Genomic DNA, 12,435 nt, shown 5'->3' on the forward strand with positions numbered 1-12,435 from the left:
AGAGAGAGAGAGAGAGAGAGAGAGAGAGAGAGAGAAAGAAAGAAAGGAACGAAAAAAAAGAGATTAGGAATGAAGATATTTGTTTAGAAAACAAGAGAGAAGGAAGGGGGAACTCTTTCAATCTGTCTTTAGAAATTGGTATCTTTTAGATCTAATACGCAGGCAAGCATTTTCTTATCCTTCCACTCTTTTAATTGTTCATGATTGTCTTTTTTTTTCATAATTGGCAAGTGTTCATCTCATTGTTTGTTTTACAAATTCCAGAAATTTCATTTCTTCTAAATCTATTTCACCCTTTTGTTTGATCTTGATCATTATCCTCAAAGATTGGTTATTTACTCCTTCATCATTAAATTCATAAATTAGCATTTTTGTTACCTGCTCATTCTTTCTCGTTTCCCTCTTGTGAATAATTTATTCAAGGATTGATTTAAATCTGTTCAACTATAGATTTTTTTGAGTGGGCTGCAGAAAATTATTCAAACCACAGAACAACCGTTAAGGGTCCACAATAAGACTTTAGTCAAATTCTATAATGTAAGGTTTATGAGATGTACATGAAAAAATAATCTGCATAGTTTTTTTGGTCCGTCTAGTAAGTTTGTAAATTTTCATTTTTGTATGTTGTGAGCCTTCAGCAAATATTTGACTGGTCTCAGTTTGATAAATCATATTGATAAATAATATATTTACACTTATTTACATGAGAATCATCTTAAGTTAATTAGCCTACGTGTAGACCAGCCGTGTGTATTAAGAACTGTCTGAACTAAGAATTGTTTTCAGATTTATCCTATATTCCTTCAACTCTTTTATTTTACAGGATTTCCTTATCTAATTTCTAGGATTTCTTTCTCGAAAAATCAAGACAAAGAGTTTGTAGTTAAATTTTGTTACGTAAGCATATTATGATTAGAATAATCACACTAGTAGTAGCATGTACGCAAAGAATAGTATGTTTGATTTCAAATGTGTGTTAGCTGCTTCTAGAATTTTGTTTTTATACTGCGCATTAGTCTACAGGTTTTATTAGGCTATGGGAATTTTACCGGCTGGATCCTAGGTGGTATGAGTTTAATTTCATAACTAAGAAGACACTTCCTACTGCCAGCTAGTTATTAGGATTTAAGCTGACACATGTGCCTAATTCCACAACTAGAAATAAAGATCTTATCGGTTTCTATAAGCTACAGACTCACCTTTGAAGAGAAATCAACTCTTATAAGATATGCTTGATATCCCACTCTTAGATGGGGAGGGAGCAACAACAATTAAAATATATTATTGGAGATGGAACTGATATTATGTTGGCACTTCTTATCAACGTTATACACCTATGGATGATTGTTTAGTTAGGCAACTTTTTATGAGCTTTCATGGAAGTAATAGATATAACAATTGAATATGATACTTAGTTAAATTGGAGAATGCATTATTCCACAGCAGACACTTGTAAGTCCTAATATTTCCATTGACCATTCACATGAGGCATGGTTGATCTTTTATGTCACTCATGTTTGAGGAATCAACCCTAACGCTCTGAATATTTTCTTATTAGCTGTGTACTGTGTTTGACATGCTTGACTTTATGAAAAAAATGGTTGCTTGATCACTTAGTTGTCATCCAATAGGAGAGACTGTGCATGAAGACGACTTCTGTTAAAAATATGATTTATAAGCGTGTTTTCATAGCATGGCTATGATCTCGATATCGATATCCCGATATGAGATTTTTCCTTGGCTATTACTACTATAGCATCGACTAGACGATGCACCCATCTTGATTAGACATGTTCTGGGTCACGGTTATTTTCATAGTTTTACAGAAGTCGTTCCACGGTAACTCTGTGGTTAGTGCACAACATTTCATGCACAGTCATTTAAAATTTAATCGACAAACATGGGGTTATAAAGGGGAATTAGACGAAGAATATAACATGTATATAAACGGGCATATGCGCATACCTGATATCCTGAGTTATATATACATGGGCCAAAGAGCCAATTCCTGACTTGAAGCCGTGTTCCCGGGACGGTTTACGGGGAACCGATTTATATACATGAAAATATTCTTCTCTAATTCAAATAACACATGTAAAATAAGAATAATGTGTTTATATGCTTTGTGATAGATTTGGCATGCACGGTATGACCTGGATAAAGTATGGGTGATGTATATTTATATTATTTGTGTATAGAATTTTAGGAGTTAATATTTAGAGATTTATAATTTGAGATATATGGTATATACGAGGGTTTCCTTGTTTGGATTATTCCCTCGACGTACTCATCTCGTGTTTAGGTTTCTAAATCTTAACTCTTTTTAGTATAGGGTATAAGATATGTGTTTTGTGGTAGACCTTATTTGATATCCATGTTTAGAAATTTCCCTTATCATTCTTTAATTGAGTTTCTATCTTTTCTTTATACCTTCCACATACACTTATACACGCACAATTTTCCTCATTTTACATGCTTGCTGGGAGTTTTCTGACTCCCCTGGGGTTTGTATGCCCCAGACTCGGGAACTGTTCTTTCTTCGCAGGACCAAGAGTATCTTAAGGATTAAGACCAGCAGTAGTGAACACCTTCTCTCCCTTCAGTCTCTCAGCTTCAGTTATTTAGGTTTTCTTGTAATCACTTGTGATACTTCAGACTAAGATGTATTTTCCTCTTACCTACATTGAATGGTTGTGGACATGTAAGAGAACTTGTATTTTCAGAGATGTCTTATCTATCTATTGTCCTTGTTAACTTAGTTACATGCTCTATGTAGTAGTTTTTTTAGTATAATATTTGTATACAGGATGATCCAGAGGCGTGAATGTGACCGTAAGGTTACATTGCCGGCCGAGTCACGTCCCACATTATCACGTTTTGGAACCGGGGCGTGACAACTGAGGTGTCGACTTATGTTCTGGGATAGAGGCTTAGGGCTAGGGCTGAGTACTCAACTTAATTGGTAGCAGGGAATGTCCTTCCATTTGTTTCTGAGAATTTCCCAGTGAGTGGTCGAGTACCCTAAGTAGGGTCACCCTTGATGATAGGGTCTACCACCTTTCACGTCGACTCAGGAGTATCGGCATGTTCGACTGGTTAGAATGTCATCTCGTCTCAGCTAATAACTGTCTCTCGAGTCGATATAGAGATGTCGACTCGTCTGGGAGGTCAGGATCCATCGTGCCGACCAATATCGCCTTTGGTGTGGACACTAGAGAGTCAGCTTGATGAGTCGGGTGGACCGAGGCCTCTGTGATTATGCCTTGGGTTTATCCCTGATAAGGTACGAATGTCTTGTAATTAGCAGAGGCGCCTTTGAACCGGAACATCCGGTTCCATAGAACAGGGCCCCACACTTAGGGGGGCCCCCAATTCCAAATCGCACAGGTATAACCCAGTCCCAATTCGAAAATAGCCCAAAATTAAAAAGGCTCCTCTCCTGCGAGCGGACAGAAACAAGGGCGACGGCGAAATTTAGGGTTTTTCCTTTCTTCTTCCTCTTCAAGCACTGAACTGAAGCACATCCCCTCTTGCCTCTTGATTCAGGTAAACCCCACTCTTTAGCTTGTCTCAATGTCTTTTGTGTTTGATTCCATGATCCATCCGCCAAAACCCTAAAGTTTCAGATTATTGGGTTCGATGTTTTGGGTCTCCTCTTGATTTGATTTTGGGGTTGTTTTAGGGATGATTGACCATGCGTTGAACATTTACGAAATCAAAGGCTAGAATTGATCACCTTTGGGTGCTGTCTGCTTGTGTAATTTATAGTTTTCAAAGGCGCCTCTGATCTTGGACGATTTCTACTTTCTAGCTAATTTTCCAATCTGGGTTTTGTTTGATTTTGTCAAAAATAAAATGGGTCTGTCTCGGTATACTATTTCTTCCCAGTAGTATATGCTACCATAAAGGTCCTTTCATCATCCGAAAGCACCATCCCTCTGGCCTCTACCCGTGTCTATTTACTTAGGATCTAATTTAGCCACATGGCATAGTCCATGGATAGAGTTGCATTGCACCATTTTCATTCCCATCCATGGATTCTTGAATGAATAGCAGATATCTCCCCTCTTTTCAATTGTTGAGACTTTTATCCTACTGAATTCCTGTTTCGAGCATTCATTTTTATTTGTAAAGATTAAAATGAACACTCAAAAAGATCCAGTTAACTGTTATGTTCTCCATCAGCGTATATACTCTTTTGCAAATCTATTTTAATGATAATCAACCTGTTACCTATTGTTATATTTTTCATACGTATGAATCATGATATTTTCAATGCTATTGTAGGAACTTGAAGGATCTTCTTCTCGAGGGAACGCTCACACCGAAGCTTGGGAATCTTATACATTTGAAGTCTCTGTAAGTTGATACTAGTAGTAGTTCAAACACTACGCCTCATATTAAACAAGATGATTTTATTCAAGCACCCACTGTTTGTGGAATGCTTCTAGAGTCGTCTAGAGTATATATCCCTAATTTCAATTTGGTTGTTTTGTTGAATTTGATTATGGTTAACATTTATCAAATTGATTTTTCAAATTTGGTTGTTTTGTTGATTGTTTCCTATTTTATTATTTTTTTGTTCAAGATTGGAAATAATGCCACCTAGAAAGTACAAATCTGGAAGCTTGAAGAGGAAACAAAAAAAGGAGGAGGAACAATTGACTCAATCACAACAAGGTGCTCTTGACAGGTTCTTTGTCAGAGAATGTCCAACTATTTCAACTGACGATTTAGTTGATGAAGACGATGATAATGATAATGAGGAATTGATTGAAGATGAGGGACTTGATGAAAATCACAGTGATGATCCAAGTCCTAATGAGAATGATGGCAATGTAGATGTTGATGGTATGAATCACAATGAGGATGGTGACACCGAATCTGATGAAGAAGGGCTTAATGAGAATTTGGATGCAGTTCTAAATGACTTAGTTGAGGAACCAAGTGAGCAAGTTCCAGAAGGGCTTAATGAGAATTTGGATGCAGTTCTAAATGACTTAGTTGAGGAACCAAGTGAGCAAGTTCCGACGAACCTTTATGATCCTAGAGTTTGGGATAGTCTGGATGATAAATGGAGAGATCTGTTAGCTGTAAAAGGTCCTGTAAGAGACTTGTCGATAAAAAAAGGTCCTAAAGATAGATTGAATAAACGCTTTACTTCAGGATTATACACTCGACACATACATAATGGAGAGATATATGATAGGATATGGCTTGTATACTGTAAGGAGATTGATAAAGCATTTTGTTTTTGTTGTAAGTTGTTTAAGAAAAAGCCTATGATAACTCAGCTAGCAAATGAAGGATATAATGATTGGTCACATGTGGGTGTGCGGCTTAATGAACATGAAGTTAGTAAGGCGCATATTCATAACATGGCTGCTTGGATTGAGTTGCAGCTTAGATTGGAAAAGGGTCAGACAATTGACAAATCTTTCCAAGATCATATCATGAAAGAGAAGGAGCATTGGAGAAAACTGTTACGAAGGTTGATTTCAATTGTGAAATATCTTGCTAAATACAATTTGGCTTTTCGGGGCAAAAATCAGAGGATTGATAAAGAAAACAATGGAAATTTTTTGGGATTAGTTCAGATGGTGGCAGAGCATGATAAAGTGATGGAGGAACATCTTCGTCGCATTCAAAATAAGCAGATCCGTTATCATTATCTAAGTAATGTTATCCAAAATGAGTTGATACTCATGATATCTTCTGAAATCCGAGGTGCAATCATATCTCGGGTTAGAGAAAGTAAATACTTTTCTGTTATACTTGATTGTACTCCTGATATTAGTCACCAAGAACAGATGACTCTGGTTTTGAGATGTGTGGATGTCGCTGCTAACATATATGATAATGGATCAAATATGAAAGGGCATAAGCAAGGTGTACAGAGTAGACTTCTGGATATTAATCCAAGAGAATTTTACACTTGATAATGAATCAAATATGAAAGGGCATAAGCAAGGTGTACAGAGTAGACTTCTGGATATTAATCCAAGAGCATTTTACACTCCATGTGCTTGTCATAGCCTTAACTTAACCCTTTGTGATATAGCAAACTGTAACGTCAAAGCTCAGGATTTCTTTGGAGTAGTACAACGAATTTATTCCTTGTTCGCAAATTCTACAAAACATTGGAAGATTTTGATGGATAATCTTATAGGAGTTACTCTCAAGCCATTATCGACCACACGTTGGGAAAGTCGTGTTGAAAGTGTTAAGGCAATTCAATCACAACCACTACAGATCAGACAAGCTTTACTTCGATTAGCAGAAAATGACAAAGACACAAAAATAAGAAGTGAAGCTAAATCTTTAGCAAAGTACGAGCTTGGGGATTTTGTGTTTTTATTAGGCATGACTATTTGGTATAAGATATTGGTCACTGTTAACAAGGTTAGTAAGCGTTTGCAAGAGAAAGACATTCCAATTGATGTTGCTATAGAATTAGTAAATGGCTTGATTGTTTCTTTCAGAAAGTATAGAGAAACTGGGTTTGCAGAGGCCATGATTACTGCCAAAACACTTGCTGCTGATTTGGAAGTTGATCCAGTATTTCCTGAGAAGCGACAAATCTTTAGAAAAAGATATTTTGATGAGGTTGGAGCTCAGTCATCAGAGTTAACTCAGCAGTCGGGTGAGGAAAATTTCAGAGTTCATTATTTTCTATTACTGGTTGATCAAATTATTGGTTCATTAGAGAGAAGATTTGAACAGTATCAGACATACGAGAATATTTTTGGGTTTTTATTTAGACCGGAAAAGTTATGTGCATATCATAATGATGATTTAAAAGCTTGTTGTGCTAATCTTGCAAACATTCTTAAGAAAGGAAGTTGTTCTGATGTTGATGGAGATGAATTATTCGCAGAGTTGCTAATCTTACAAAATATGTTGCCATCAGAAAATATGAAAGCCATTGACGTATTGAATTTCTTGAAGAGGATGAATTGTTTCCCAGCCGCTAGTATTGCATATAGAATCTTGTTAACTATACCTGTCACGGTTGCATCAGCAGAAAGGAGTTTCTCAAAGTTAAAGATATTAAAATCATACTTGAGATCAACCATGTCGCAGGAGAGGCTAAACGGACTGGCTTTGCTCTCAGTTGAAAGTGGATTCTTAGACAAGATTGATTATGAAGATTTGATTGATGACTTTGCAACAAAAAATGCAAGGAGAAAAGTTTTCCAGTGAAGTTTTTGATGTCGGACATGTCACGATTATTAGTAAGATGTTGATTTTGTGTATCTTTTTTTACTATTAATATTTTGCACGTAATATGTTTTGCATAGAATCATTGTTATGTCTTAATGTTTATTTTAATTCTAGATATAAAAATTTCTCTCCATGGTTAGTACTATGTATAAAACAATTATTAATTTTTTCTGAAGATTGATTAAGATGCCCCGATTAAAATTTAGAACAGGGCCCCCAAATTGTCAGCCACGCCTCTGGTAATTAGCCATGATGGTCGAGTTTTACTGGAGGATTCGTCCATATGTCAAGATTTCAAAAAATTCATTATATGTCCTTAATAATTAATTGCACATTGAAACTAGTTAGAAGGATAAATTTGGAAAGATCTAAAAATACCTTAACTACTATCCACTACTTAATAACTCCCCACACTCCCCATATTTTCTAATAATAAGATTAGTTCACCAATATACTCGATACCTACATGACATATTTAACTTGTGTTAATTTTTTTAAAGAATTTAATAATAAAATATTAATGTGAATAGGTTTTTAAAAAATTATAATCAAAAGTGATACAAAGGATCTTATTATTAGAAAAAGTGGAGAGTAAGGGGAGTTATCAAATAGTGGATGATAGTTAGAGTATTATAGTTAGATCTTTCTAATTTTATCCTTCTGATTAGTTTCAATGTACAATAAATTGTAAAGGATATATGTTGAATTTTTTAAAATCTTGACACACTTAAGGACAGAATCAAAAGAGTGACTTTCTTTAAAAAATAGTAATAGATAATTTATATCATTTTTAGCAATAATTTTCTAAAAAAGTTTTCATATTAGCAAAAACTGTTGATTGGTTCGATTGGTAGCCTAATTTTGCCAAACCAAACCAAATTATACACTATTCAAAATTGAACTAAACGCCCCATGTCAATTTGTTCGGCTTTGACTTGAGTACAAATTTCAAAATAGCAAGTCTGTCAATGAAGAGTGAAATTTATTTTCTGAGGATGGAGGCACTGTTTATTGACTGACAAGGAAGCATGAGTTATTTCCTATAACATTTCTGTAACATTTAGATGAACCTATGTGAAAAAGAGAACAAAATTGAGTTCTTTGATTTTTCCCCCCCCCCCATAACTTTTGAAGATTCTAGGGTTTCATTAGAATTCAACTGAAAATTTTTGATTGTTTTGATTGTTGAATGCATAAAATCAAAATTAGGGTTTTCAGTACAGTTTACTAGCATTCAACAAGAATTAAATCAATCTCAATCAATCAAAGTAAGTAAAAAAACATACAATAATTGGGTTACTCAGTACAGTTTATTAACATGCTTAACGGGGAAGTTTGAATATTTTTGCTCATTGAATGCAAAGAATCAAAATTAGGGTTTTTAGTTAATACCTCGGCCGTGGGTGTCTCCAAAAGTAGGGGTGGCAATTTATGACCCGACCCATTAACCCGACCCGACCCGACCCATTTATAATGGGTACGGGTCAAATTATATGGGTCGGGTCATAAACGGGTCAACCCAAATTTACCCATTTATTAAATGGGTCAATTCGGGTTGACCTATTGACCCGTATAACAAAAATCCCGACCCGTGTAACAATCTTCGTTCCCTCACTCCCTCGACCCTCGTAAGCGCCGCTCTAGAGAAAGAAAAAAAAGAAAAGCTGCAGAAGAAAGAAAAACCCTAGATCCTCACGAAGCTCAAGCGACGAGCGGCCTAGATCCCATCACGAAGCTCGAGCGGTGAGCGGCTAACGGCGAGCGGCGGCAAGCGACAGCGAGCGGCGGCAAACGGCGAGCGGCAGTGATCGGCGAGCGGCAGCGATCCTCGAACCATAGTTCCTCTCTCTCCTATTGACCCGTATAACAAAAATCCCGACCCGTGTAACAAACTTCGTTCCCTCACTCTCTCTTAAGTGCGCCGCTCTGGAGAAAGAAAAAAAAAAGAAAAGCTGCAGAAGAAAAGAAAAACCCTAGATCCTCACGAAGCTCAAGCGACGAGCGGCCTAGATCCCATCACGAAGCTCGAGTGGTGAGCGGCTAACGGCGAGCGACGGCAAGCAACAGCGAGCGGCGGCAAACGGCGAGCGACAGTGATCGGCGAGCGGCAGTGATCGGCGAGCGGCAGCGATCCTCGAACCCTAGATCCTCTCTCTCCTCTTGAGCGCCACTGTCTCTCAGATCAACTTCAGGTAATTTTTTTTTTATTTTTTCGGTTTTTTTTTTACTGATTTGATCTAACTTCAGGTGATATTGTCGATGCGTTTATTTAGTCCTTTTTTTTCCCAATCAAATTTAAGATGATGACCTTTGAAGCCTTAGGTATTCATTTATTTATTTATATTTTTATTGTTTCTGGCATATGGTGGATTAGTTCTATTTTGAATTTCCTTTTTTTTTCTCTGCATTAATCGTGTAATATCACATTCCCAGTGATTTTCGTATTTAGCGGATTTAGATTTATTTTTGAACTTCATGTTAGGATACAGCAATTACTCTATGTCGCACTTTTCTATGATATATTCTCTCTAATAAGTAATCAAATGCATATCATTGATTGGATGATCATATTCAGCAGATGGGATTAAGAAAAGTTAATCACATGTTGCAGTACTGTAAATGTTAATCATTTGGGCATATATAGAAAATTTAATTAAACATATGTGTTATTGTATCTCATGGGATTCAGAAACTTCTACTCGAAACAAGATTTTTCACTTTCCATAATGTATCCTCTCATAGCTTGTTTCTTCTAATTTCTCTGTGAATATGCCTACTTGGTCAAATACAAACTGCAGGTCAGCAGTAGTTGAAATATTTTTTAAGTATAAAGTTGCATGTATCTGTGGTCTCCAAGCTCACTTGTTCTGCTGGTCATGAGAAGTTGCATGTATCTGTGGTCTGCATCCCCTCCCCCCAATACATGAACATCAAGGTTACATTTATTTTCCAAGCCCACTTGTTCTACTCGTCATGAGAAGTTGCATGTATCTGTGGTCTGCACCCCCCCCCTCTGATAATAAGTGGTATAAATGATGTCTTTTTCTTCTGTAGTGGACCTGGGACTTAGTTTCTCTAACTTACCTAGTAGCACTTAGAAAATTCACTGCAATTACCTAGTATGAATCTCTCATACTATGATGCGGTAGCTGAAGGTAAGAACCTACTAGCTGTTTTAACTTGTAATGCATGTCGTTTTAACTTGGGCATCAAGAGAGGTTTTGCTCTTTATTTTATATATCATGCTAGTTTTGTGACAAATACAGAAAACATTCATCTGAAAATGCAACATTTGCTGATTGATGCTTACATCATTGTCATGAAATAATTCCAATAATCAACAAACACCTTGCCTTCTCCAAATATGGCCATCAAACGATACACAAGATTGCTACTGTGGAGTGGGGCTGAAAGTTTAACAAAGAGAAGGCAATCTTTTTAGGGATTATAAAGCTAGCAACATTATCTTTTGCTTCTCTAGTCACCAATCAACTCTCTTTCATTAAAGAGGAGAACAGCAAAAAAGTGAGAGAGATCAAAGGGATCCCTATGTTTGTGGACTGTGTTAATAATGCATAGAGAGGCTTGTTATTTCCTTAGTATATATCTCAGCAGGTCATCCACTATGTAGCCTAGGAATAGAGATTAATTTTCATGGAACTTGTGTTTATTTAAGTTATTGGGGGAAAAGGTATGTATATTTTAAGGAATCTATTGAGAGAAAGATCACGCAGTACCGCTATATATAGTACGAAATACGAGATAATAAGTAAACTACAAATACAAATATACTAAACTGAGTAACTTATTCCTTCACATTTAATTGTAATCTATACTCTTATAAGAATTTTCTGGTTTTCATTGGCTCCTCAATTTAGATTTTCAGGTCAGGTCAAATTTACTAGATACATTTTTTTATTTAATTTGTTACCCATACTTGCATCTAGATTTTGAATATCTTCATGATTTGAAATTTTGAATAGAGGTGAGCGAACTTTCGTATATAGTCAAGAGTATTAACAGGTAAGTTACAACCTTGTTGGACTCATTTAATGAGTGTGCTTGTCACTATGTCATGGCTGCAGAAATAATTTGGTAATGTCTCGAATTCAACTTTTTTTGATTATTTATTCGGATAATAGGTGAGGTTGGGTGTTCGTAATGCTGCTTTTGTGGATTAATATCAGTATCTTTGATCTGATGTGTATGACTATTGGATTTCCATTCATGTTGGTTTTTTTAAAGGTGAGGTTTTTTAAGGTGAGGTTTTAACCTTTTGGATTCAAGAGGTGGGTTTCTCTGGTACGGATGTTTTGTACATGATACATTGTAAATTTTTTTGGGCTAAATTATCAAATTGGCATTTTGGCAGGAGTCTATTCAAATTATGGTAATTGTTCTTTCACAAGTGATATTATGGTATTAATATTGAGACTAATACCAATCTATTAAAATCCTGTTGCTTTTTTCTGTGTGCAGGCCACATTTGATTGCCTCATGAAGACTTATGGGTTCCTGGCACCAGACTGCAAAGAGTACATGAATATACTGCAAAGAGTTAAAGAAGAGAGGGAACTAAAATAAATGCGGAAAAGAAGGATAACTACATGCTATATTATTGTATAATGTCTACATATGTTTTCCTTTACTGCTCTTCATTGCTTGTATTGGATGTGATGCTGTATGCAGGCATCATCAGATTAATGTTTGTGTTGTGAGATTTTTCTGTTCTTTTTTAAGCCTGTAAAATCTTAGGTGCTATTGTTCTTACTGGCTCTGTTCTGCCTCTGTACTTCTGATATATAGGCCTTGGCTTGAATCACATAGATTTGGAAATGTATATAATTTGAATTAGTCTGGGTGGCAAATTATGCAAGTCCTAGTGTTTACGCATAAACTCCAGCAGATTGATAGCTTGCGGTGCTGACCGAGCTTGTGTGTTGATACAGAGTAAAGCAGTGTGATGTATTTCCTCAAAAGTTTAGAGAATTGTGATTCGTTGGTAATTCGATTTTCTGACAATTAATTTACATTTACTAATTAATTTGCTTATATACTCTCACAAAATATTCAAATATGTTTCATCTGTTTGCGCATCTATATCTATCGGTACAGAGCTTGCACAAGTTGTTAAGGAGAAAGGTGACATGATACAAATAGCTCAATCTGTGAGATTCCTATATACAAAATCTGCAAAATGTTTCTATGTAA

At 36.0% G+C, this 12,435-nt stretch overlaps 1 protein-coding gene and 1 long non-coding RNA gene across 2 annotated transcripts; both read left to right on the forward strand.

Annotated features, from left to right (window-relative positions):
* Positions 5,953 to 7,203, forward strand: LOC109834294 (zinc finger MYM-type protein 1-like). Its single transcript, XM_020402280.1, has one exon. It carries the CDS (start codon positions 5,953 to 5,955, stop codon positions 7,201 to 7,203), a length of 1,251 nt encoding a protein of 416 aa, XP_020257869.1.
* Positions 10,340 to 11,809, forward strand: LOC109842416. The gene is made up of 2 exons (XR_002247318.1): positions 10,340 to 10,379; positions 11,704 to 11,809. It is a non-coding gene; the product is annotated as an uncharacterized LOC109842416 (long non-coding RNA).

This window comes from Asparagus officinalis, chromosome 1 (genome assembly GCF_001876935.1).
Source record: "Asparagus officinalis chromosome 1, Aspof.V1, whole genome shotgun sequence".
Taxonomy (NCBI): domain Eukaryota; kingdom Viridiplantae; phylum Streptophyta; class Magnoliopsida; order Asparagales; family Asparagaceae; genus Asparagus; species Asparagus officinalis.

Excerpts from the sequence above, each read along its gene's own strand:
- LOC109834294 (XM_020402280.1), top strand. The coding sequence starts at position 5,953 with ATGAAAGGGCATAAGCAAGGTGTACAGAGTAGACTTCTGGATATTAAT.